General features: G+C 39.2%; 2 protein-coding genes and 1 long non-coding RNA gene across 3 annotated transcripts; 2 read left to right on the top strand and 1 right to left on the bottom strand.

Annotated features, from left to right (window-relative positions):
- The first annotated feature begins 6,624 nt into the window (after positions 1-6,624).
- LOC103476818 (catechol O-methyltransferase domain-containing protein 1-like) lies at positions 6,625-10,846 on the top strand. Its single transcript, XM_008429424.3, has 7 exons — positions 6,625-8,108; positions 8,198-8,316; positions 9,144-9,249; positions 9,643-9,761; positions 10,166-10,220; positions 10,303-10,436; positions 10,520-10,846. The coding sequence occupies exons 1-7, from the start codon at positions 8,054-8,056 to the stop codon at positions 10,670-10,672; spliced, it is 741 nt and encodes a 246-aa protein (XP_008427646.1). The 5' UTR covers positions 6,625-8,053; the 3' UTR covers positions 10,673-10,846.
- Positions 10,847-11,860: 1,014 nt separating this feature from the next.
- On the bottom strand, positions 11,861-22,867 carry LOC145555148 (uncharacterized). The gene is made up of 3 exons (XR_014091243.1): positions 22,007-22,867; positions 21,075-21,144; positions 11,861-12,227 (listed from the first exon to the last, which is right to left on the bottom strand). It is a non-coding gene; the product is annotated as an uncharacterized LOC145555148 (long non-coding RNA).
- Positions 22,868-23,016: 149 nt separating this feature from the next.
- Positions 23,017-26,099, top strand: LOC103476816 (alpha-internexin-like). The gene is made up of 3 exons (XM_008429421.3): positions 23,017-24,101; positions 24,186-24,310; positions 24,596-26,099. Exons 1-3 carry the CDS (start codon positions 23,169-23,171, stop codon positions 25,725-25,727), a joined length of 2,190 nt encoding a protein of 729 aa, XP_008427643.1. The 5' UTR covers positions 23,017-23,168; the 3' UTR covers positions 25,728-26,099.
- The last annotated feature ends 196 nt before the right edge of the window (positions 26,100-26,295 follow it).

Here is a 26,295-nt window from a genome sequence, read left to right as displayed (position 1 = left end):
CTACTGTAAACATTCTCTTCATCAATTCAAACAGAATTGTTTGAATTGATGTGGCTATAAGAAGTTATTAACCCCCGAATGTTTTGAACTTTCTATTGCTTTTGCAAACCATCCACAGCCAGTAAAAAATTACAAATACCCTTTAATATCAATGAGAAAACTGATTCCAATGAAATGTTGGCAATTAAACAAAAATGTTCAACATAAAAATAAGTGACTGCATGAATATTTAACCTCTTTAAAGCGAATGATCTAATTCGACAGAGTTCCAGCCAATTGGTGCTGCTGGTCTCACAATGAGTGGAATGAAGATCACCTGAAGGAGAGTGTGTCTGAAATTACTGTTGTTTGAAAAAAAAAAAAGAAACACTCCAAGCAAAACACAGGAAAAAGAATTTAAAAGTATCAGTCAGGGGATGGATACAAAAAATCTCTAAGGCATTGAACATTCTGTGGGCAGATGTGTAAATTTGCCTGGATCAGGTAAAAGGAAAAAAACAGAGATATCCAGGAAGACAACTTGTTTTTAATCTGAAGAATCCAGCTAAATCTACACAAAAAAAATGGTTTGAAGACAACAAAGTGGATGTTCCAGAGTGGCCAAGTCAAAGCCCAGACCTCAATCCTGAAATTCCTAAAAGGACTTGAGTTAATTACAGAAAATATAGTTATTTAATTGTCTTTATCTCGTAGATGTCAGTTTTCACTTCAACATTAAAAAAATCCTCCAATGTCAGAGTGGAAATTGATTACATCAGCACCTGAGGTTAAGTGATTTCTTGATTCAACATGCCTGGTATTAATCCATGAAGTCGAACCTAGCTTTTCAAATTACATGGCTAGTCACAATTACTTCAAGATTTAGCAAGAGGGCACAAAGTACTATTTTTACACATAGTCAGCTTCTTGTTTCTTTCCTTTCACAATAACAACAAAAAAATATCATAACTTCTATGCTTTTCTATTTCCTGAGGTTAACTTTGTTTGTAATGTGCTTGGTGATTAACACTAAGGAGCGACAAAGACACGGAGCATTTTTGTCACGCATTAATGAAACTCTTTTGTAAAAGACGAAAATTGTCAAATTAGCAAGTAAAGCTCAGTCTACAGTAGTGAAACCTATAAGAGTTCAGCAATAACAGTCTCTCACTGACATCAACCTGCTGATAATGCATTGACTCATTCAGCGTTCCCGTTACATTTGCTTGGGTAGACCAGCTGCAGGAATCTCTGCTTTCCTCCCACTTCCCTGCCTCTCTCCCAGCCCTTTAAACATGCCGACAGTCAATTATCTACACCACTTCTTCCTGACATCATCGCTCTAATACAAGCTGCTCCTGACCTTATGTTTGTGTGTCTTGAGCGGATGAAAGTGCTGTGTTTCTCCCTGATTGGATTAACTTCAGATGTGGTGTGTGTCCGGGTCTATTACACGAGCCCTGTCGAGATTTCGAACCCCAAGCCTGGACTCCCTCCCAGCCCCCCTCTAACCCTTATCTCCACATCCAAACCGTTGTGATCCCCTTCCTTACAGCCACGGTTCCACCCTTCTCCTCCTTTTACACCTCCCCAAAGGCCCGCTCTCCCTGCGCGCCAGCTCCTGCCGGCGCACACACACACACATGCAGCGCTGTCATGTGCACGCTCGCACATGCACATATGCCCCAGATCAGGCCTCTAAACAGTCATAGTCCATGTGTCCATTGCTCGCTGATGGAATGCCTGGGGAAACCCTGTTTCTTCATCCGCACCCTCCTTCTCTCCCTGCTTTCCAAGTCCAGAGGGGTCATCTCAGATGGGGAGCTCATAATCAACTCAATTAAGTGAATCTGATTGCGATGGCAAATTGGTCCGAGTTATAACATTATCATTAATGCCTCAAGTGCAGTCACAATGGGACACAGCAATCAGATGGGAATGAGACTAATAGGAAGGGAGGGAGCAGCGACTCTGCTCTGCAACTTAGGGAAAGACTGACTTTGCTTTAGTAGAGGAGAGCGAATACAAATGTAACTTTTTGTGAGAAGCATAAGAGCAGATTGCAGAAGTGGAAATGGGCAGTTAACGTATTATTTCTTCAGCAGAGAGCAGTTCTCCCTCTGACAAGGAGGAGTGACAACAACTGCGAGATGTTATTGGAGAAGCTCTACTGTATTTGAAATGCGGCTGGGAGAACTAGCTTTAAACCTGGGGTTCACCCGGTAATTGTTTCTCAGGATGTGACATTTGCCTCTTTTTTTTTGTGGGTTGCTCAAGGTGTCAACACCTTTCACATAGCCAAGATTTTTTATTTATTTATTTTTTCTTTTACTGTGGTTCACGTGCCCTGGAGCGGCCCGTTTGATCTTCTTGAGGACTGTCAACTTATTGCGTGACTGCATGGAAATTGAATTCTGTATTTATTTACACGGCAGGTTAATAGAATAGATGCCTTGGTGATTTGAAAGTCAAACAACCACACCTGCCATTCATTCCATTTCATTTTTTTTTCTCAGTAGAGGCAGATCCACTCCTTTGTTCTGTTTGGCTTGAACACACAAAGAGAGGATGATAATGAACTGAATGGCTTATCCTGTGCATTCTAACTGCAGAATGCACTGTAGCTCAGACACAAAAGTAGTAAATCCAGATTTTTATGATTGGCAAAACCAAAACAGTTTTTGGGAAGATTTTTTTTTGTTTTGTTACATCCTCATCTGCATTCTGCAACCCTTGCAATAGCCTGCATACAGCTCCTTGCAAAAATATTCATTGAACATCCACTGGAAGGTAAACATTTGTCCTTTGCAGCCTTTAACAGATTTTCCCTCAGAGGTTCTCTGTATTGTCAATCTTTCCATCAGCATTCCCACAGCATGATTCTGTAAAACACCACATTGTCCAGGGTGACTTGAGGTGTTATTTATTTACTTATTTTGCCACTCTTGATGTTTTGAAATTTTGAAATTAGAAAGAGCATTCATTGTGAGAGCTCTGAAATGCTTGGAATGTAATTTTAAAACGTACCCATGATTCTCCTGGTGTGGTTCTTTGTGTTGATGATGCTGTTTATTCATAAAAGCCGCCTAAAAAATCTCTGTAGTTTCACAAAACAGATGAATTTATACTCAAATTATATTACACACCGATGGACTCTATGTACCAAGTAGGTAACTTCTAAAGGTAACTAGTCAAAATGAATTGTTTCAAGGGTATTAGAGTAACATGGAAGAATAAAATGCATGTTGTACTTTTTTTTTCTAATAAAGAAAAAAAAAATAGTAGCCCAGTGCAACAGACTAGATTTTTCCATGGCTGTGTGACAGAATCAAAAAAAGTTTAAACAGTGGGAATATTTTCCACAAGCCACTTTACTAAATGCTTTTTATCTGTGTTGGTACATTGACTAATAATACCTAACCGGGCTTTTTTTTCTGAAAAAAGAAAAAACAAAAAAAAAAAGAAAAGGAAAAACATACGATGGCCCAGTTTGAGTAAACTCTGCCTCAGCGCACGCCTATCTGCTCATACTGGAGCTTTAAACAGACTTGTCATGCTGGAGGATGCTGTCGTCAAACAGAGGACAAATCCAAGGATGTCAATTGAATGCTGAGAACTGTCTGTCATCTGTCCTGATGTTGGTCTCTCCATTGTGATTAGCATCACTTAATATTCATGCATGCCTATCTGACTGCGGAGATGATGCCGAGCTGACTCCTGTTGTTCGTGTACAGAAGAGGCTGTCTCCCTATGATGAACACACGGATGATGTAAGAACCTTGTGGCGTTACGAGCGCATCAATATGTTGCGCCAGTGTAGGCTCTGATGGTGTCACAGGTCAATTCAATAAGAGGAAAGCGATATTGCAACAGAGACAAGGAAGTGAAAGCCTTGGTCTCTGAGAGTTGGTTTTTTTGTGCATTTGCTGAGCAACACTGCCACTCGGTGGTCAAAGTTAGGTACTGTATAGCAAAGTACATGGAGGAGAAAGCTGCACAGATTTGAAGACATCCTTTAAGTGAAAATCAGACACAAATCCCTGCCTAGAATAACATAGGGCTGGTTTTAAACTGACAAAATACCTCAGCTTAGCTTCTATATGCCCCCAAAATGTAAAAGGCTGTTTTGTTTTTTTTAGTTCTACACAATCCTCCATCCCACATGCATCAAACCAGGAACATCCTGAATTATTTTATTTCATATTAGCAGTTGTATGTGTCAGGTTTGTTTCCTTGCTCCTCCACTTGTTCAGACTTTTTTTTTTTTTTTTTTTTTTACCTCAGAGAGACTTTGTGAACGTGTATCATTGTGGCACAGTGACAGTCAAGGCCGGGAGGGGGAACGGTGGTGCGCTCGCCGCAGATGGCAGTGCACATTTTTTCATTCCTTAAACAGACACAAAAAGCAGCCGAGGGACCAGGGCCTGTCTGTGGAATGTGCTGGGGAAGAGTAGGTACTTGGCACAAGTAGCAGAAACAATTAGCATCACATAAGCAGGGGCCCGGAGCAGCAGGAGGCAGAGGGAGAGGATGGCGGAGAAGAAACACGGCATCTCGTTTTCACCAAGAGGACTTTAACAGATCTGCATACACACTTTGAGACATCCTCTTCCTTTCCTTTGCCACAGCTCAAACATTTTTTTAAGAGACAGCTTGTGTCATGGCTCATTTAAGTGACGTGTTCTTGTTCCCGGCGTGTTTTTGTTTGGATCTGTGCATTCTTAATTGGGGAACAGGCAGAGGAAGTGCAGTGTCCTTGGAGAGGCGTTGCATCCCACTCACATCCCGAAATTCCTTTTTGAACAATCCTGGCTATTCCCATTCCAGTTCTGAAGTTGCGAGAAGAGATGATATTCTTGCTGTAGATTGGAAAAAACTATATTTTTCCTATCATATATATATACTTCTGATTTTTATTTTATTTTTTTGCTAAATGGTGTCTCACTCAGTGCAAGGCTAATATGCAAACTAGATACGTTTTAGACTAGCCTCCAGACCAGCAGAGGGCCCCAAGATCACTAAATGCATGTCATGCATGTCAGGCACTTAATTGCAAATCTTTTTTGCTAAAAGATGTCAGTAGTAATAATCATTCAACAACAGCAGAAATCAAGAACCTTGATTCTTGATGTATATTTTTCAGTTGCAAACCAATCATCCTTTCATATGGCATTTTTTTCAAAATTTCATTTTGTTGCATGAATACATTTAATCTGGGTAAACTGGGGTTGAGCAGTGAAATGAATAAGGTTTTGATGCTCATACATATAACCTTTAGCAGGGTTTTGCAGTAAGGTCAAGATATCTGGTTGTAATTTTAAGGTAGGATGGTTGGAAGGCCACAAAATAAAATATTGTATAGGATCCCCTTTAATCCCAAAAAGGCACTGACATTACCTAAATACTCTCTGTTCTCAGTTTTATTTTTTTCACATCATCCCCAGCAATACAGCTTTCCCTTCTGCATGAGTGAATAAACTCACACCTGACCATGTACCGTACACATTTTTAGTTGCTTAACACAGATAGCAACCAAAGCTGATCCCCTCATATCATCTAGATGTGGCGAAGACATCTATCCAGTCAACTAAGGAGAGGAACCAACCCGAGGCTGCAATTCCAGTAATTTACATGATGCTTTAAAGATCCATTTGGAACAAAATCTCTGAAGAACGTTCCTGACACCTATGAAAACATGTGGTCCAACCCTAGTGGCAAGGCGTACCCAGTGGCGCAACTACACAATATACACAGGTGGATGCGAAAACATAGATCGGCGCCCCCCCCATCCCAGGCAGTGGTGGAGAAAGTACTCAAAAAATTTACTTAAGTAAAAGTACAAATACACAGTCAAAAATGTACTTAAGTAAAAGTCAAAGTACCACATTAACATTTTACTTAAGTAAAAGTAAAAAAGTCCTGGTTTTTAAAAATACTTAAGTATTAAAAGTAAAAGTACTCGCTGAATGCATTACCTAATCGCTAATATCATTAAGTGTGCCGATCGTATTTAATTTTAATACATCAGAAATGTGCCATTTTAATGAACACTACCACAGATTAAACATGTTCTTATTGTGTTTATTCTCTGTAACAGTTTAGACTTAGATATGTGATTCTATGAATCATAATTTCAGGGATGGAAACATTTTGTCTCGAAGTCCCACCGTCTGTGAAAGCGAAGCGCTGCTGATTTTACATGTCGCCATATCAATTTATGCAGCGCTATTATATTATAGACAAACATCTCCTCCCGCTCAGAGGAAACTACTGCGCATGTCTGGAGCTCCGAGTGCGAGTAAAGGTGGAGCCGATGGGTGACAACAGACACTAAGTCACGTTATTGCTCGGATTTTACAGCGCCACCTTAAGACCCTGAACTTCACATTTTAACGGAAGAAAAGAGCAGCGCGACTTGGATGTAACGAGTAACGCGACAGTTTTGTAGAAATGTAGTGAAGTAGAAAGTACAGATACTTACTGTAAAATGTAGTGGAGTAAAAGTAGAAAGTCCCCATTATTAAATCTACTTAAGTAAAGTACAGATACACGAAAACTGTACTTAAGTACAGTAACGAAGTACTTGTACTTCGTTACTTCCCACCACTGATCCCAGGGAAGGAACGTCAGGGTGAAGGAGCGACGCTCCCCCCTCACACCCCAAGGCGACGATACGCGAAAGGTACAACTCGCTACATTTACCTCGTTATGTGCGCGAGGTGAAGGAGCGGAAGGCGCGCGATGAAGTGTATGGGAAAACATCATCGGCGCGCCGCCCCCTCCAGATGGGGTTTTGGCGCCCCCTCTGGTGCTGCGCCCCGATGCGTTGCATACCCACTTTTTGCGCCACTGGGCGTACCCATTAAAAGGCCGGTGAGGTTAGTGTTATTGTGTGTGTGTGCTACTTGGAAATTCTGCAATTTTATTTCTTTTTTTGTCAAAATGTACTTTTAAAAGTAATTAGGCCCACCTTTATGTAGTTAATTTTATTTTTATAAAAGCTCACACTTGTCAGTTGTGTATTTAAACTGGAAAGTCAAACATGATTTGCCCCATAAATTTCACTAACGTCAACATTTTGAAGCTATTCTGACACTGTTCAAGAAATTGCTACAACATAATAATAGCAATAATCTGCACTCTGTCAATGAAGCTGTATTGGTACAATTTTACTTTGCGAGGCCAAACGCAGAATCAGTTGGTGGCTCTCATAACTTCAGTCAGTATGCAAAATATATTATGTCAAATCTTTTTTATGGACTTTTTATATTTCACTTTATTTATGTGAGTGTGGCGGTCTAAGGAGTTATATAAAATTATACTGTTAGAAAAAAAAAAGTCATCATTAGCTTTAAACTATGATCATATGCCAAAAGATAAACAGACTTAGTTTATTTCTTTCAGATGTCAGTGAAAACATTTAAACAAATAAGTGACAATCGTGAAATAGATTAAATTAAAACATAGCTTCAAAGACTGTTTCACAAAATGTAGAAATATAGTCTTTTACATTTAAATGTGACAATAAAACAAAAATATAATTCAATAATTTCAATAATAAAACAGGAACAGGAGCAGCAATTTCTGTTGAATTGTTTTACAATAGCTTCCAAATATTTATCCAATTTTGTTTTGCTGTTGCCTTTGGATTTTGAAAAATGCTGCATCTTACACCTTGGGAACAAGAATATTTCTCAAAAATCACTTGTCATATCTTCTGTGTTGTGAAGCAGATTCATTTTAGGCCTTCAATTGTGGAATAACAAACAACAAACTGAACAAAGCATATCAGCCTGGTTTGTAAGAATTCATGCAGCACTTCACAATTTATGACTTGAGCAAATAACATGGATGTATAAATGGAAAAATATACTGCCTTTTCTCAAAAAAGCTGATGTTACAAAACTTGATAGACAAAAAGTCATTATGTTGGGTTTTCCCTTTAAAAGGTTAACCAAAACAAACACTGATTGCAAAGTCCAAAAAGAACAGACAGTGAGTGATTTAGTACAGTCAAACACTAGCTGTTCAAAAATTTCCCACAAAAAAAAAAATCCCAAGACAACAGAGCAGAATGGCTGCAAACTTCAAGGTTCTTGTCTGCATTGGACTTGCTGTTGTTTTAACAGGTAGAAAATGTTTGAGGCGTTATCAGCTGGATGAAGAAATATTTGAAGTAATAATGTTTATTTCAGATGTTTTGTTTCTTTCTGTCCAGGTGTGGGAAAGTCTGCCTTTATTGGAAAAAGTCACAGTGGGGGAAAAGATAACCTGGTTCTGCAGTACGTAGTTAACAATTCCCTAAGAGAGCATCCAGTCCTCACCAAACTCAGGCTGGTAAGTAAAATCCCAAAATACTTGATATTATTTTTATGTCTTTTTAGGCAACTGATGACTAAACAGAGCATGAGATTCTGTCTTTATGAATCACAGACTATTTGTCAAAACTAAAGTTTAAGTTTTGTTTTTGTTATAACCACTGTAGTATTATTATTATTATTATTATTATTATTATTATTATTATTATTATTATTATTTACTTTTTAGCATTGCTAAAGTGGTCATTGTTCAGCATCTAGCTGGCACCACTTTATTAACAGGGAAAATAAACTGGTGTTTATAGGATAATTGTGAGGCAATAACAGATTTCCCACTCTAACATAATTTGCTTGTTAACAAGTAAAGTTTAGGTTCTCAGTAGTTTTGTGTTGAGCAACTCATGGAGCTAATGATCAATCTGACTTTTGAAACCAATGAAATCATAAGTCATCGATAAAGCGTCTTCCATGCTGTTTTTTTCTTTAGCAAACAGTATTCTGTTAAAATTAATTATGCAAGCACTTTTTGATTGAGCAATATTAAACTTGATATTGATTTAGCTTTTATTTGTATATCTGTAAATAATTAACTACCTCCTATTCAGGGAAATTTGGCCAGAGGTTAATTGATAACTAATTAATCATGTGTTCTTTGAGCTCTGTGGTATTTCATGATGCTATGTCCACACGAAAATTTGATTTAGGCAAAAAGAAGTGAAGAACATTATTTAGTTAAGAGTGAAAGCAATATGGTTCTCAAACACTGGAGGGCAGACACACACCAGTAAAATGTAGCAACATACAGTCTGAAGCTGCAGAACCAGTTCTTCTGTGTTTTCGCTTCAGAGGACCCTTGAAGATCAATGGAACAGAATGATGGTGGCAGCAGAGCAAGCCCAGTTTATGGCAAATCTCATACGACTGATCAATGCCACAAAAGCAATTGAAATAGGTAAGATAAGATTAGCGCCACACGCTGTGTGGATTTGAAAGTGACAGAACAAATCACAAGTTTATTACTTTTATTGTGCAGAGCTATCTGTTTTCCTCTAATAAACATTTTGCTTGAATGGTTCGGATTTGTTCCTTTTTCCGAGTAAAGGTTGTATTTATCTTTACACGGGAATCAAAATTTTAATGCAAGAAAATAAGGAAATAATCAATTAATTTCAGAAGAAAAGTGACAATAATTGTTATAGTTCAGAGCTTTGATCAAAGCATTTGATTGCAGACCAGCTTCTAGTTTCCAGCAGTGATTAATTGTTGTGCTAGAATAGTATAATTCAGATGTGTACACACTGTTTTCATAAAATGTTATTGACTAACCAATATATCTGTGATGCAGGGATGTACACTGGATACAACGCTCTGAGCATGGCTTTGGCCATGCCAGAGAATGGACGAGTGGTAGCTTGTGAAATAGAAGACAACTACATAGAAATAGCCAAACCCTTTTTTAAAGAGGTGAGAACAGTAAAAAAAAAAAAAAAAAAAAGAGCCAGAAGAAATATGACTTGGACCCCTCTCTTATGAATATCCTAATGTTTCAAAGCCCTATGCAGATTATATTACACAAGTGCACAGTTCTTGGTCTACCAACACCAGAATTTGCCATTAAGCTTCTGTCAGAGCTAATTTGTGCAGCAGACAGCAGATTGCACATCCAACAAATGTCAGTGTGTCTCCAGAAATCCTGCAGGCTGGACACTTTCAAGGTGTCTGCTCAGGAAACTGTGTTTCAGAAAGATCCAAAGCCAAGCAGGGAAATCAATTCCTGTGTAAACCCTGACAAAAACATTATTTTGAAGTGGCTGCATAAAACTCAGTTGATCAAATGTTCCTTTTATTTATTTTTTATTTTTTTGCAGGCTGGAGTGGAAAATAAGATTGATGTTCAGCATCAAGTTGCACTTAAAACTCTGGGTAAGTGGTTTCATTGATGTTATCGTTGCTCTTAAACAGATGTGAGTTTTGCGTTTACTTTTTCCATCTTGCGTTTTGTCAGATGAACTGACAGCAGCCGGGGAAGCCGGAACGTACGACTTTGTGTTCATCGACGCCGATAAATCCAACTACGACAGATACTACGAGAAGTCTCTGGAGCTCATAAGAAACGGTGGTATAATTGCAATCGACAATGTGAGTAAAGCTCAAGTATCCAGTTTGTGTTTTGACAACAAACATAAAGTGAATCATCTCTGTGATGATTGCCGCACTGACAGGTGCTGTGGAGTGGAAAGGTCGTGAACCCTGCGCCCAATGACACCACGTCACAGACTCTAGATGCTCTTAATAGGAAGATACACAAGGACCAGAGAGTTGAACTGAGCATGCTCACTGTGGGGGACGGGCTCACCATCGCTATCAAGCGCTAACGGGGGAGTTTTTACGACACAAATGTGTTAAACTTATGATGATACTGTCCATGATTTGATTAAACCGTTTACGTTTTTTCTGTAAATTCAACTCTTATTGGTCTTCACCGTTTTAGACATCAGTGTTATGTGATAGGGCCTAATTATAAATATTAAAAAAACATTTTGAGCTTTTTTGACTGTTTATGATGTCCTTGTTTTTACTGCATGTGGGCAAAGAAAGCAAGACCACAAGTGGGAAAACAAGAGAACATGGGGGGGGAGTGGTTCTGAGACATTTATGCATTTAAATCAAAATTAAATGGTAAACATCCAATCCATTTGATTGGATGCTTACCATCCAATCAAATGAAACTTTTTGATTAAATAGTCCATCCATTCATCCATCCATTTTCTATACACCCTTGTCCCTTGGGGTCGGGAGGGTTGCTGGTGCCCATCTCCAGCTAACCTTTCGATTAAATAGTCTATCTTTCTATCTATCATCCTACCCACAGCCATCTACAACTTTTTGAAGATTTCCTCACATTTCTGTCTACAAGATGTTGGTTTGCACACATCTCACTGTCCAGAGCTCCATTCCACTAAAGGGCACCATGGCAAGAAAGAAAGACCAAAAGATGGAAAGAAAACAAAATATTTCCTACTGTTAATTTACATGTTCAGGGAATTGGGAGTGGCCATGACAGAATACCTATAGCGACTATATGTGATCACTTCAAATCTGAAATGTAAAATACTAACACATGGTTGAGAGTGCTAGTTTTACTGTACTGATTTACACTAAACAGAGACACCATTAGAGGAAAATACAATTGTATTCAATTTTTAAATACACAAAATAGAACAAGTTCAACGTATTTTTAGTATCAGGACTACCTTAGATTGAGATAAACATTAAAACAAGACAAAACAGATCAACTGGATTATACCCCAATGATAAACTGATTGTTAAAATGTTTTAATTGTGCAACCTTTTAATCTATTTGTAAAAACAACACAAAGCAAAAAAAAAGTAAGTTAAAGATAAAATGAAGGAGTCAATTCCAACAAGAACTAAAGGTGACCAAGTTCAACTCAATCACTGCAAGGTGCAGAGCCGTGCAGAGACCACTAAAGGGGCAGGCGCTCAACAACAAAAAAGGTCACATCTAACCGCATTCTAAGACAGAATATTTAAAAAGTCACTCAGCTTTCAGAGTTTAATAAACAATGATAAATTACAAAATTGTGAGATATACAATCAAAGCTAACGAACATCTCCATATAGAGCATAACACTGCATATGTAAGATATTTTATAATTTCTTTCTGCTGTTTTGTTATAGGAAAGTATTGCAATATTCAAACCCGCAATTTAGCAAGATATGTAAATCAGAGCTGGACCACCAGACATATTTTGTCTTTACAGAATTACACTATTAAAAATATAAACAAGGGCACAATGCAACCTTTTAGTGTACCGTAATCTATAAAAAAGAGCTGCCGGTTTGCTGCAGTGGAGATGAAGATGGTCCATTCAGGAAAGCAGAGCTGCATCAAACTTTAACGTGGAACTGCAGAAAAACAAAAAAACAAAAGCAAAAATTGAATTGTTAATGCTTGCCACCATGAGAAAAGCCTACTGAGTTTTGCTTAAAAAAAAACTTTAAAAAAAATTTTAATCACACATTTTTGACTCATAAGGTTAACTTTTTTTGCAAAACAAACTTATTTGCGCTTGTCAGAAATCTTTTCTTGCTATTCTAAGTTTTTGTTTGCGACTCAAAGTTTTGCTTGTGACGTCTTGAGCAGGGCCTAAAATCACAACAAAAGATTTCTGATGTGTGCAAATAAAAGTTTGTTTGGTAAAAATGAGTTATTTAATTAAAAAAAGTATTTTTCTTTTAAAGAAATCATTACAATTCCAAAAGTTTTGATTACAATTTTATTTTACTTAACTGAGGTTAGTTTTTTTTTTTCCATTGAATAATTGGGAAGCGATTTTAACTTCATACTCTGCGAACTAGACCCTATACTTAAAGTCTGGGTTGGAACACCGGAGCCCTGAAACTCTATAGAAATGAAAGGGTATCATTTAGAGCTGCTAGATTTTCCACACAGGAAAAAGGACATTATGGCGGCTGGACCAGATGTTGTCCTCCTGAGGCCTGACAGACAGCAGGTGTCACAGATAAAAGTGAGAAGAGAAGTGAATGGGAAGCTCACAGTTTGTGAAGTTTGATCTCTTAATTATGTTTACATAGACATTGTTAGAATAGCTTTTTAATGGTGTTATAAGTAGAAGACAAAAGGAATTTCTGGGCTCTTGAACATGTTTTACCCCAAATATAAAAAAGTTTTATTTAACCACTAAGATGAAGAAATCACCTATGAAACCGATGGAAAAAAAGGACGTCATATTGGCACACTTTGTGAGCACCATTGCCTTTTCATCCCTGGTTCAAACCTTGCTGGGATGTTATAATTGGGAGTTTGATTGGTTTCCCAGTGCCTGACTTGTTCCATCTTCTTCTTTACAATCAAAAACATGTAGGATTTTTGATGGCATTTCTAATATGTCCATTAATTTGAGAATGCGCCAGCATGGTTGCCCCGTGATGGACTGGAGGCTGGTTCAGAGTTCTCAAGTTATACAGCAGGCAAAAATATATAGCAACTTAAATAAACTTTATGATTTCTCAAGATATCAGTGATTTAGTTTCATTCTTGAGATAATACAGCATCTAGAATGGGAGCAGCACTTGCCAAAAATCCAGTGGCAGGTGCTGCAGGAGGACTTAATGAAGATATCAGTCTTGTGCTCGCTGCTGTAAGTCAGCAGTTTTCCAAGGCACAAACGATGGTAAAAACAGTGGTGTAGTGGTTTCCTGCAGGATCCTGGGCTGCAAAAAGTTCCGCAGCTGAGCCTCGGTCGCCAAACACCACATTCAATTCATCCTCATTTGGTCAGCTTGACTAGCTTGCTGCCTCCTTAGTAGTTTGCTATGCAGCTCATCAGTCAGACATCAACTGCATTTCTTTTAAAAAGTGGACAAATAAAATTCTGGTTTGAATTAGGACTGCATGATATTAGAAAATCTCAATAAAGGTAAATATTGAAATGACAACATCAGTTTTAAACTAGAACATTTCTGAAGAAATTTAAATGGGGCCTGCCAACGTGTGCCAGTCTGATGCTACAAATTAGCATCAATGCTAAAGTAAGCTGCAATGTACTCAATAGCATGTGGAGAGTCACAAACATGTTCAGTAACATGGACTTACTCCATTCTGTATGTTAAAATTAACTAATGTTAATACACTGCCTTGCTGCACAGTGTATTAACCAACAAAAGAGATGTATATTCTATCATGAATATAGATTAGCCAAAAACCCTATAAATTACAATGAAATACTGCTACTTCCACTAGCCGCCAGGAGTAAGACCCATAATCATTTCCCCAGTAAGCCTCTCATGAAGGTGGATAGAATGTTCAGTTCCAATGGTATCAATGACATCAGCAGTGATGTCATCACTCTATGATATCACAAGGTAATCTCTCTCTTAAATGTAGCTGACAGACAGGATTTTCTCTGATCTGCTCCACAGTTCTATCACGACAGATCACCCTTCAGAGCACGTTTGACGTTCAGAGAAGCAAGAAGTTATTAGAATACAGATATGAAGCAACAACAGATTGTTTGCAAACATGAAGCTTTTCCAGCTAAGCTTTCATGGGTCGACATTGTAGACCGCAACATCCAAGTCGACTACGACGCTGTCATTTTCCCTGTTGAAGATGACAGCCCCATTGAGCCGGAAGTTGAATCAGAGATCCAGGGGGAATCAAGTCCTTCCGGCAACTTTGAAAGTCCAACATCTTTGGAAGTCAAGCAGAAAATAACACCCTCTGCTGGCTTCAAGATCACCCCCTCAGTGGAAGACGTGGCAAAGACTAGCCAACACGTCAAAGATTTGACAAAGCAGGTAGACAATCTTAAAACAGAACTGCAGAAAATGAATTCTGAACTCCACGAGGAAAGAGACAGAAGGATTGCATGTCAGGCTGAAGTCAAATCCCAGCAGGAGGAGATTCAAAGACTGCAAAACATGTTAGAAAAAGAACGTCACCTGCAAGTCAAACATGAACAGGTTTCTTGCTCTACCAAAGTTACAACTGACAAGAAAGTTCTTCAGCAGCTGGAATACTTCAAGTGGGAGGCTGTAAAATACGCCTCCCACAATAAAGGTCTGATTGAAGTAATGATGGAAGAATACCAAGTGAGACTCAAATATGAGGAGCAGCTCAAAAGTCACTCTGAGCAAGCTTCCAAATTTAAGGCTCAGGAGGAAACGGTGAAAGCTCTACAGGGTCAGGTTGCGGACCTGAAGGTGGAGTTGAAACTTGCTCTAGAAAACAACCATCCTAGAGTCTCCACCCAACCAGAGGTCCCCCTGCAAAGAGAAGGCTCCCCACAAACAGAGGAGACCGAGGATAGACAGACCTCCAATCAACTAGGGAAGTCTGAGGAAAGATGGGCCTCCAATCAACCAGGGAGGTCTGAAGAAAGATGGACCTCCAATCAACCAGGGAGGTCCGAGGAAAGACGGACCTCCAATCAACCAGGGAGGTCCGAGGAAAGATGGACCTCCAAACAACCAGTGAGGTCCGAGGAAAGATGGACCTCCAATCAACCAAGGAGGTCTGAAGAAAGATGGACCTCCAATCAACCAGGGAGGTCCGGGGAAAGACGGACCTCCAATCAACCAGGGAGGTCAGAGGAAAGATGGACCTCCAATCAACCAGGGAGGTCCGAGGAAAGACAGACCTCCAATCAACCAGGGAGGTCCGAAGAAAGACAGACCTCCAATCAACCAGGGAGGTCTGAAGAAAGATGGACCTCCAATCAACAAGGGAGGTCCGTGGAAAGACAGACCTTGAATCAACGAGGGGTCTCCATGCATAGCCTGGCTCAGCCTTTGCACCGACCCACACTCAGGTTGCAAACGGAGGAGTCCACGCAAAGCCAAACCTCCACACAAACATGGAGGTCCGAGGAAAGACAGACATCCATGCAATCAACCTCCACTGGTTGCATGGAGGGCCTTCATGTTGGCGTTGGCAGGAAGGCCAAGAAGCTAAGCCCAGCTAAGCCTTTAAAGCGACCCACACCCAGTTGGCACTAACCTAGGTCACTATCCAAGCCCAGGTTTTGCCAGCACTTTGCATTATGAAAATTTGAGGCTTTGCACAAATATGGCAAAGCCTCAAACTGTTTAATAAATATTCATTATCATCATTTTAACTGTTTAACAAGTTCCTTATTCATCCATCATCTAACGTACATAAGTACGTTAGATGATGCATGAATATTTGTTAAACAGTTGACAATAGAATACGAAACAGAGAATTTGTGAAAATTCATTTGGCTCTGCTACTGTCCAGACACAACCAATCAGAACCAAAAGACAAATTTTTGGTTCTGATTGGTTTCTAATGTGTTGAATGTGTCTCAGCATATTCAACACATTAGACTACTAGTGTACTGCAGCTATGCAATTGGCAGAAAAACCTAACATTATATCATCATTATTTATAGAATGATTTAGAAAACAAAATTCTACACAGGCTGGTCAAAACTATTTCGACCAATATTAGAACTTTGCATTGATTTCCCTTCATTTTAGTAGCTGCGATTTTCCCTAACCCAAACCAATACTAGTCTATTCCTAACATTAACTAAACCTTAATTCACATCTTACCTCTAAACATTACCCCTGACCCAATCAATGAATCCATCATATTAGGACAAGACTTTGGTCCTAATATGGTGGACCTAATATGACACTGGACATATAATGGTGCGTTCACACCAAACACATTTTGACCGTCAGGCGCATCTGGTTTACATTCAAACTCTATGTGGAGGCGCGTCGAGGGCCGTTGCGGCGCTCTCCGAGTGTCTAGCGCGATGCCATTTGAACCGTTTGGAGCGTTTAACACGTCCAGCGCATCCAATACTTCACATAGACTTTGAATATAAAGTAGACTTGCCTGACGCTCAAAACGTGTTTGGTGTGAATGCACCATTAGAATGTTTAGTTCCTATCAGTGGCGCAAAAAGTGGGTATGCAGTATATGCAATACATAGGGGCGCAGCACCAGCAGGGGTGTCAAAACCCCTTCTGGAGGGGGCGGCGCGCCGATTATGTTTTCGCATCCACCTGAATAATGTGTAGTTGCGCCACTGGTTCCTATGGTAACAATGACATCATCAGTGATGACATCACTCTTTGATGCATCAAATGAATCTCTGTCTTGAGTGTAGCACACAAACTGTTTTTTCAGACCTGTTCCTTATAAGTTAACTTGTAGGTTGCTGAAACTTTTAAGTTATGAATCTTCTACAGGAGCATTAAAATTATTTGAAGGCACAGAATCAGCCTAGTAGGTTCACATTCTCAGGTGAGAGATTCACTTGAGAATGTGACTGGTGTAAAGTTAACTGGTGTTGTTAATTTTTTGGTATTGGAATTGCACCGAGGATAAATTACTTTAATCAAAGCATGTCATGAATATATGTGCATATATTCCATCTTAAGAACATAGCATAATAGTTTTTTTGTTGCTTTTTCCATCACTAGATTATATAACCTAAACAGCACTATTCAGAGATGCAATGAGTTTATAGCAGCGGTCTTGATGCTAACATCTCCAGAAAACATATTAAAGATTGTAGCATGTGTTACACATATCAGGGCTGGTGTCAGTGGAACAGATGCTGATTTTCCTGTCAAAGGTCTAGAACAGATAGGAGTGATGAGGCAGAAACAAATCTGTGCTTCACTAATCCTCCTGGAATCTTTTCTGGTTAAATATTTAAGATTTACAAACACCACCATATCTGATCTTTCTTCAAAATAATCATTGTGTCCATGTTATTTTCTTTGTCATTCTAGACAATATACTTATTCCTGTAATAAACAGTTTTAGATCCTTTAATACAAATGTACAGCTTATGTCACACACTTAAGTCTCAGAATAACCCCCATGTGCTACTGCATAAGAAATATGCAGTAGCACAGGGGGTCTATATTTATTTGGGGTTTTTTTCTGTACACAAGCATTTTCACAGAAAGACACAATATAGCTAAACAGATTCGACTTATGAAACAAAAAAAAACAATCTAAACAACATAACAGTATTACTTTCCAACAAACTCCCAGAACCGTTTTATCTCAAAGCTGATAACTGACGGTGTATTAAGCATATAAACAGATCGCAATTCAGCTCCTGTACAGTAGGTTTATACCTCAGCTAACTAGAACCGCCGTCGCTCTTCTTCCTCCCAGTGCCCGTTAGTTCAGTTGCTATGACAACGGTAAATAAAACACAAAAGGAAAAGGTCTAGTAACGGAGTGTTCCACCATGTCTGTAGTTCTAAAGAGCAGCTCTGAGGGGCAGACAAAAGTCTACATCTATTTTGAGTGGCACTGTTTTGTGTCAGACTGTTGTTTTGAGTTGAATTTGGCTCGTTTTGTATTAATTATGTCGCCACAGCTACTCGAAATGCCAGCAAAAGTAATAGCTCCCCTCCAGGGCCGTGCAGAGACCCCTAAAGGGGCAGGTGCTCAACAACAAAAAAAGGGCACATCTAACCACATTCTAGGACAGAATATTAACAAAGCCACACAGCTTTCAGAGTTTAATAAACAATGATAAATTACAAAAATGTGACATATACAATCAAAGCTAATGAACATCTCCATATAGAGCATAACACTATGCATATGTAAGATATTTTATTCGTAATTTTTTTCTGCAGGTCTACTTTGTTATAGGAAAGTATTGCAATATTCAAACCCGCAATTTAGCAAGATATGTAAATCAGAGCTGGACCAGACATATTTTGTCTTTGGGTCATTGACGTATAAGGATTTCCACCAAGCTAAATTAAAAATGTCAAAAATATTTATATCCATTGCAATTACTAGAATATTTGAAATGTTGTGCGTACAGAACTCATATTTTCACATTCAAATTAGACCTTTTCAAGGGTTTTTTATCAATATGATTTGGCTGTGATCCTAAAAAATGCCATTTGGTGCGACCGTGATTTATCTAAAAATATGGTATTTTCCATGATGTACTAAACATTTGTTTTATAAGTTTCCATTTATTTAAGGTGCTTAGAAACACATTTTTTAAATTTATTTTTATTTTTCTGGCAATTATGACAGTTTTCCCCTCCAAAAACCTGTGAAATTCCATTTATAATTGATTTGACCACTATTTTTCTTCACCATTTTATCAAAATGTGTTAAAATAATAAATAAATACCAGTCACTTAAGGACACTGTATTAGTGGTTAATATTTACGCTCCAGACAGTAGATATTCTATTTTGAATTCAATAAATGTAAATTTTTAATCGGTCGCACCAAATGATTTCTGGTCTCACCAAATGATTTATACAATAAATGTAGGCCAGGAAACAGGTCAAAATCCTTTTAATACATGAAAATGGAATTGCATTCAGTTACAGTACATTACAAAAATAACAACACAAATAGAACACACCAATTTAATTTGCCTAAAAATTTATGCAGTAATCAACTTTGTAGTAAACATTTCCAACATATCCCTCATAAAATCAGATTGTACAGGAGACTGCTTTAATTTCATAATTTTAAAAAACTGGAAAGACATTTTCAATCTCTCAAATGTAAGTGCATTAATGAAAATATAATAATTCAGTTTAACTATTTTAAACAGAACCATATAAGTAATGATTTCAAAATGGAAAAATTTAATTAACTTAAAAACCATCATGCTACTCCTGGGTAGAGACGCTCCGATTAAGTTTTTTCCTGCTGATTCTGATCAGTGAGGGCCGATCACTGCCAATCGCCAAAACTGATCACGTGGATTGACTGTAAATTTTTCGCTTTAGGTATTAATGACACCATGTGATCAGGCAAAATGGAACCATTTTGCCAGATCAATTGGACCGGTGGGACCATCGGTGGCCGATTGATCAGCACACCTCTACTCCTGGGTACTTAAATGCCCAAGTGAACAAAGGAAAATGCTTATTTTCAAGCAATTTTTAGAACCAGGCATTTGTGAACTTTGCCCAGTCTTGGCTGTTCAATTTGGAACTCTATGAGGTTTTGCTGGTTCAGGTTCTGGTGACCATGTGACCAACTTCTTGTCATCAGACTGTCGCATGGTGCCGACTTGGACTTCTTCTCTCACATCTTGAAGTACCTGGGTCACATATGGTACTTCATCATAGCTCAGTTTGATGACAGTGGGATCTAGTAAAATAGATAAAAACAAGAAATGACAAAATATATGCTATAATTATTCCCGTAATGTTAGATGTTCCATTATATTTTTATCATACAATAGAATGCAAAACAATAATAAAACTGCACAAAATCCTATCCTGGAAATAATAATACAAAGTATTGCTTTTGCATTTGAGTCTTGAAATCAAAAATAAAAGCACAGAAACTACTTTTCAAACACATAAATGTATCATTACAACGGTCGCACCACATGATATTCAGTCGCACCAAATGATATTTGGTCGCACCAAATGATATTTTCATGTTCGGTCATTATCAAAAGGCAAATAATTTGCTTCCTTAAAAAAACAACCTAGCTTCAAACACAAGGCAAATATAACATTTATAATCAAAACAGAAAATAGTAAATATTAATAGTTTTTTGGTGGTCGCACCAAATGACACCCAAATATGGCAACTACATACCTACTGCTAAAAGTGACACTTTTTCTGAAATTTAAGAAAAATAAACAAACCTGTTTGCTGTATCCAGTGATTCTTGTCAGACTGTTGGATGATTCAACCTCCTGTTTTTAAGTGGATTTCAAAATTTAAGTCCAATAATCTGAATTTTTTGTTGGTCGCACCACATGATATTTTGTAAAATGACATTTTTGGACAAAGTTTGTTTAAATGTTATAATGGAATTATAACTAAAAATGCTTTGAAAATTTGTACAGGATGAAGAAAAGACTTTGAAATTCATGCCAAACAGGAAATTAAATATATTTGAACAGATTTAATGTAATTTTAAAGACATTTTTGCAACAGTAATTGAGTTTGGACAGTCGCACCGCATGACATTTTGACCCTTCAAAGACCCCAAAAATGGCCAAAAAAGAACAGCTTTTGACAGGTTAAAGAAGGTGTTAATGGGGGAGACACATTACATATTTATGGTTTCTTTTTATGAGTTTAAACCTCTTTTTAAATGTAAAAAGTAGAGCCGGACAAAAAAAAATGGCCGTCACGTCTTTGAGCCCTTTACAGAATTACACTATTAAAAATATAAACAAGGGCACAATGCAACCTTTTAGTGTACCATAATCTATAAAAAAGAGTTGCCTGTTTGCTGCAGTGGAGATGAAGATGGTCCATTCAGGAAAGCAGAGCTGCATCAAACTTTAACGTGGAACTGTAGAAAAATGAAAAAAACAAAAATTGAATTGTTAATGCTTGCCACCATGAGAAAAACCTACTGAGTTTTGCTTAAAAAAAAACTTTTAAAAAAATTAAATCACACATTTTTGACTCATAAAGTTAACTTTTTTTGCAAAACAAACTTATTTGCGTTTGTCAGAAATCTTTTGTTTGTGACTCAAAGTTTTGCTTGTGATTCTCACATGACGTCTTGTGCAGGGCCTAAAATCACAACAAAAGATTTCTGATGTGCGCAAATAAATATTTATGTTTGGTAAAAAATGAGTTATTTAATTAAAAAATGTCTTTTAAACAAAACTTTTTTTTTTAAGGAATCATTACAATTCCAAAAGTTTTGATTACAATTTTATTTTACTTAACTGAGGTTAGTTGTTTTTTTTTTTCACTGAATAATTAGGAAACAAATTTAACTTCATACTCTGCAAACCAGACCCTAAACTTAAAAGTTTGGGTTGAGTTTTTTTCCCCTTTGTCACTTTTATTACATTCATTATATCTATCATGGTAATTCAGGGTGAGTTATTTTTAATTCTAAATGAATATCCTCGTTGGACTTAACGCCAGAATAAATGCGATGTACATTATGCAGCAAAAGAAATTAGAAGATCGGACATATACATTATGGAGATGATCGGTTTTGGCCGGGCGGTGTGCCCCTATTGCATAAGCGATGCTAAGGAATGACTGATATCATTGAAGATACAGGGGAGAAGCTTTTTAGTTATCTAGCTTTGCTAGCAAAGTCGTTAGCTATCAGCTAGCTAATAGCACAACAACAGCCTAATGTCTGTATGATAAAAATACTGAATCGATAGATAATTACAGTTTCTCCTCACCTGCCTGTCTCCTCCCGCTCAGTAGTTCTTCAGAGAAAGGCAGACGCAGAGGCCTGTCAGTGTCTGTGTCTCCGAGCTGAAGCAGAAACAATATGTTCAACGTCTTCCTTTATCTGACAAGTAGCAAGTTACTCCACTTTATTCATCAAAAACTGTTCTGTAATCTGGAACGTTCGCTACGTTGAGCTCGGCAGTTAGCCGCCTTATCGCACTGCGCGAGAGGCAACTGCGTCATGCGTCACGGCAAAAGGTCAAAGGTAACAAGGTGACCGGCTTATTATGTTATACAAAAAAGAAACAAAAAAAGCAAATAATTTTAGTACATGTTTTTATGTGTCAGAAGAGGGATTAGGAAATAATAATACCAACAAAAAAATAAATAAATAAAATAAAATAAAAGGGCACACTTGGGGGCAAGGAGCAAAAGGGGCAAGTGCTCCAGCACCCCCCGCCCCCCTCTTCCTCATCTGCACGCGCCTGGCAAGGTGCCCAGAACAGAACCTGCGGCTGCCAAGTGAGTCCACTTCATTAATACTCCACATAGCGCAAAGTGATTCAACAACACAATTATGTGATAAGTGTGCCAAAACTACCTGTAGCAAACCATCTTGAAGGAAACCCAAACATTTGACCCGATTAAAGAGCAGTTGTGCCAATTTCATGAAATGTCGGAACATTTCTCAGAGGAAAAGTTAAATAAATAAATAAATAAATAAAAATACAGAAATCGGAATAAATATCTCATTCATAATTCTGAGATTTAGCAAACAGAAATACTCGTTGTGGTAATCTAATAGCAAGGGGAGGCGCGTACTTTCATAATGTGTGTGAACATCAAGCCTCGATTGTAAATATAGATGCAACTGAGTGAGAAACACCACGACCAACATCCTCTGTTACTTTTGTTGCTTTTAAAAGATATCGGATGTAAAAGTTAATTGTTTCTGTATCGACGTCGACGCCGGGGCTTACGGACGTCATCGCTTTCTGCGGACAAAAAAAAAAAAAAAACGTGGAGTAAGAGTTCTTTAAAGCGCCAGCTGACGCGACACCTTTTCAGCACCACGGACAGCTTCGCTCTGCAAACTGGGCAGCTGGCGGCGCGGCTATAAAAGCCCGCACGGATGCCTCGCTCTCTGCACCAGAGATCCGCACTGACGACATGAGTCATAGGATGGATGACAGGTTCGGCTTCCCGCGTAGAGCCCTTCTCGATACGTATTCACAACACAAGCCGCCGAGACGATCGGAATTAGAAACCGGGAGGGCTTCCGCGGACATGAGCTCCCCACACGCCGGATCTGAAAAGCGCAACGAGAAAGAGCTGCTGCACGGCTTGAACGACCGACTCGCAGGTTTCATAGAAAAGGTGCACCGGCTCGAAAACCACAACCATCTCCTGGAGAGGGAAATCGAAGACATCAGAGGGAAAGTGAAGCCCGCGTCTTGTTTGGAGGAGGAGTATGGTCCGGAGCTGGGGAGGCTGAGGCAGCTGCTGCGGGACATCACCCACCAGAAGAACCAGATTGAGATCGAGCATCATAACCTGGAGGAAGAGCTTTCCACCTTGAGGAAACAGCGTGAGCGGGAGACGGAGAGCAGATCAGAGGCTGAGAGCAGCATAGTGACCCTGAAGAAAGACATGAGCGAAGCGTACCAGGCCAAACTACTGCTGGACCGGAAGGTGGAGTCCCTCGTGGATGAAATCAACTTTCTGAAGAGAAACCACGAGGCCGAGGTGTCGGAGATGTGTGACCAGATTCAAGGGGCTCAGCTCAAATTTAAAGCGCACGAATTTGGCCATCCCGGCGTCACTGCGGCACTCCGGGACATCAGGACGCAGCTGGAAGGTCACACCGGGTCCGACGTCCAGCTGGCCGGGGAAAGTTTCCGAGTTCAGTTTGCTAGACTGACGGAGGCCGCCGAGGCCAAGAGGGAGGCGCTGAAAGCGAGCCAGCGGGAGATTCAGGAGTACAAGAAGCGTCTGCAGGGCAAGAGCATCGAGCTGGACTGCGCCAAAGGCACCAGAGAGGCTCTGGAGGCGCAGCTTCACGATGTCGAGGATCGCCACAAGGAGGAACTTATTCACTATCAGGTATGGCATGTTTCTTCCCGCTTCCCGTGGCGTTAACACACGCCGAGACACAGCTTAACGAGGTCATCTTGTCTCTTAACTCAGAACACAATCAAAGAGCTTGAAAATGAGCTGATAAACTGCAAATTCGACATGTCCGGCTACCTGAGGGAGTACCAGGACCTCCTGAACGTGAAGATGGCTTTGGATGTGGAGATATTGTCATACAGGTCTAGTAAAATTAGAGAATAATTAGTAAAACTTATTGATAACATACATTAGTGGAGCCTTGTATTATTTCGTATATTTTATGCTTTCTGTGTCCATATTTCCATTTAAACGTGCAACTGTATTACTTTAATTAAAGGTCAGCTAAAGAATTTGTGCAAAAATGTTACATACCAAATCCAATAATACATACCATGTAACTGGTGATTCTACTAATCAGTGGCTCAGAAGGCAAAGAACTATTAGTGCATCTGTATTTAATGTAAACTCTCTTCTCCATCCTGCAGGAAACTCCTCTGTGGCGAGGAGGCTCGCCTGTCCTCCGTCTCCGACCCTCAGGTCCCCTTACCCCACATCTACCACCAATCACCTGTTTACACCCTCCCCAGCTTCAGTCGACCAGGAGTCACGCAGAGGCGAGCAGAGCCCAAGTACAAGTTTGTGGAGGAGATCATAACAGAGACCACCAGGGAGATCGAGATGTCAGAGTTTGAGGAGACGGGATCAGAGGAGACGGATGTGGGGAAGGACGAGCAGGAGTGTGGAAAAAGTGAGAAAGGGGGCAGCGAGGAAGAGGGTGATCATCAGGACAGTCGAGAGGACGAAGGAAACCAGATGTCTGACCGTCAGCAGAGTCAAGTAGCCTCCGGTGAAAAGCTGGAGAGTGAAGGTGATGGAAAGGCAGCCGACGACGAGGAGGATAATGAAGAACAAAACCACAGCGAAGAATCAGAGAAGACAGCGGCTCTCGGCGGTGAAAACATGGACACAGAGGTAGATAATAACGAACCAGTTGAGGACATGAAGGAGAAAGAAACTGCAGGGGAACCTCATAAAACAGACATCTCTTCAAAACGGCATGACTCAGATGAATCAGAGGGATCTCTGGTTAAATCTGATGAGGATAAACAGGGATCAACTAAGGAAGAAAGCGTTATCGCAGTACAAAGTGTGAAGCCTACTAATGAAACCGTGGTTTCAACATCTGAGGAAGATAACAAAACTCTACAGCACGGTGGTGTAGAGGTGCAGGAGAAAGCCAAAGAATTGAGGGGAGAAGCAGTTGTGTTGACAAAGACGGAGGGATGTGTAGAAATTGCAAAAGCGCCTTCTACTGCACCAGAAAACGAGGAGAAAGACGTGAGCCAAACGGAACAAAAAGAAACTACGAAGACTGATTCTGCAAAAGTCGAGGAAGAAAACGCAAAAAGCACCGCGGAGGCCACACGGGAAAGCAATAAAGACCAAGATAAATCCCCATCTTCCAAATCTACAGCGAAAGCAGAGGGTGAGCAGCCAGAGAGAGGTGGCAAAACCCAGATCACTTCAGCTGCTTTGCAAAAGGAAAAAACATCTGTGACTGCAGAAACAAAAGAGTTACAGCAGGCGCCTGCAGACGGCGGCCAGACTCCGATTTAAAATCAGAAGATTCAAAAGAAAAAAAGAGAAAAAAAAAAGAGAGAGCTTCTGCTGAAGAACGAATGGACAATAAAACGTTGCATTCAAAGACATGGCAGCCAAAAATAGAGAGCTCATAATGCAAATGTATAATTTTGGCACCAGCAGTCGAGCGCAAAGAACAATGCAAAGTACTAGAATGTATTGTCAGCATTCTTGTTTTAAAAGAACAGAATAGGCTTCATTTTTTTGCAGCATGACTGATCTCAAAGTTGAAACTGGACTTCAAATGTCTTGAAACAACAAAAACTATGAATGTAGATGCATTTTGGTCATTTGTTTGAATGACGTTGACTTTGCTATGGTGTGTGCAAATAAAAGCATTAAATCATTTATTGATTCTGGGAAATTTTTCTAAATTTATGTTGCATTTCTGAAACAGACAAGTCAACAGATTCACATGCATACATGGAAACACTGTTTTTCTAAATGTTCACAACTATGAGGTAACGTTTTTAGATCAGCACATTTCTGAATTACATAACAGACTCCTATAATCAGATGTGTATTTTGAAAAAAATGCACTGAA

This window comes from Poecilia reticulata, chromosome 15, assembly GCF_904066995.2.
Source record: "Poecilia reticulata chromosome 15, P_reticulata-male-v2, whole genome shotgun sequence".
NCBI lineage: Eukaryota > Metazoa > Chordata > Actinopteri > Cyprinodontiformes > Poeciliidae > Poecilia > Poecilia reticulata.
Note: the sequence above shows the minus strand (reverse complement) of the source record. Positions and strands in the feature narration are given on the sequence as shown.

What these genes read in the sequence shown, in the direction of transcription:
- LOC103476818 (XM_008429424.3), top strand. Translation starts at nt 8,054, where the DNA reads ATGGCTGCAAACTTCAAGGTTCTTGTCTGCATTGGACTTGCTGTTGTT. An exon ending in ACTTGCTGTTGTTTTAACAG is followed by an intron (nt 8,109 to 8,197) that starts GTAGAAAATGTT and finishes CTTTCTGTCCAG; the next exon opens with GTGTGGGAAAGTCTGCCTTT. An exon ending in AGTTGCACTTAAAACTCTGG is followed by an intron (nt 10,221 to 10,302) that starts GTAAGTGGTTTC and finishes GCGTTTTGTCAG; the next exon opens with ATGAACTGACAGCAGCCGGG.
- LOC103476816 (XM_008429421.3), top strand. Translation starts at nt 23,169, where the DNA reads ATGAGTCATAGGATGGATGACAGGTTCGGCTTCCCGCGTAGAGCCCTT. An exon ending in AGGAACTTATTCACTATCAG is followed by an intron (nt 24,102 to 24,185) that starts GTATGGCATGTT and finishes CTCTTAACTCAG; the next exon opens with AACACAATCAAAGAGCTTGA. An exon ending in GTGGAGATATTGTCATACAG is followed by an intron (nt 24,311 to 24,595) that starts GTCTAGTAAAAT and finishes TCCATCCTGCAG; the next exon opens with GAAACTCCTCTGTGGCGAGG.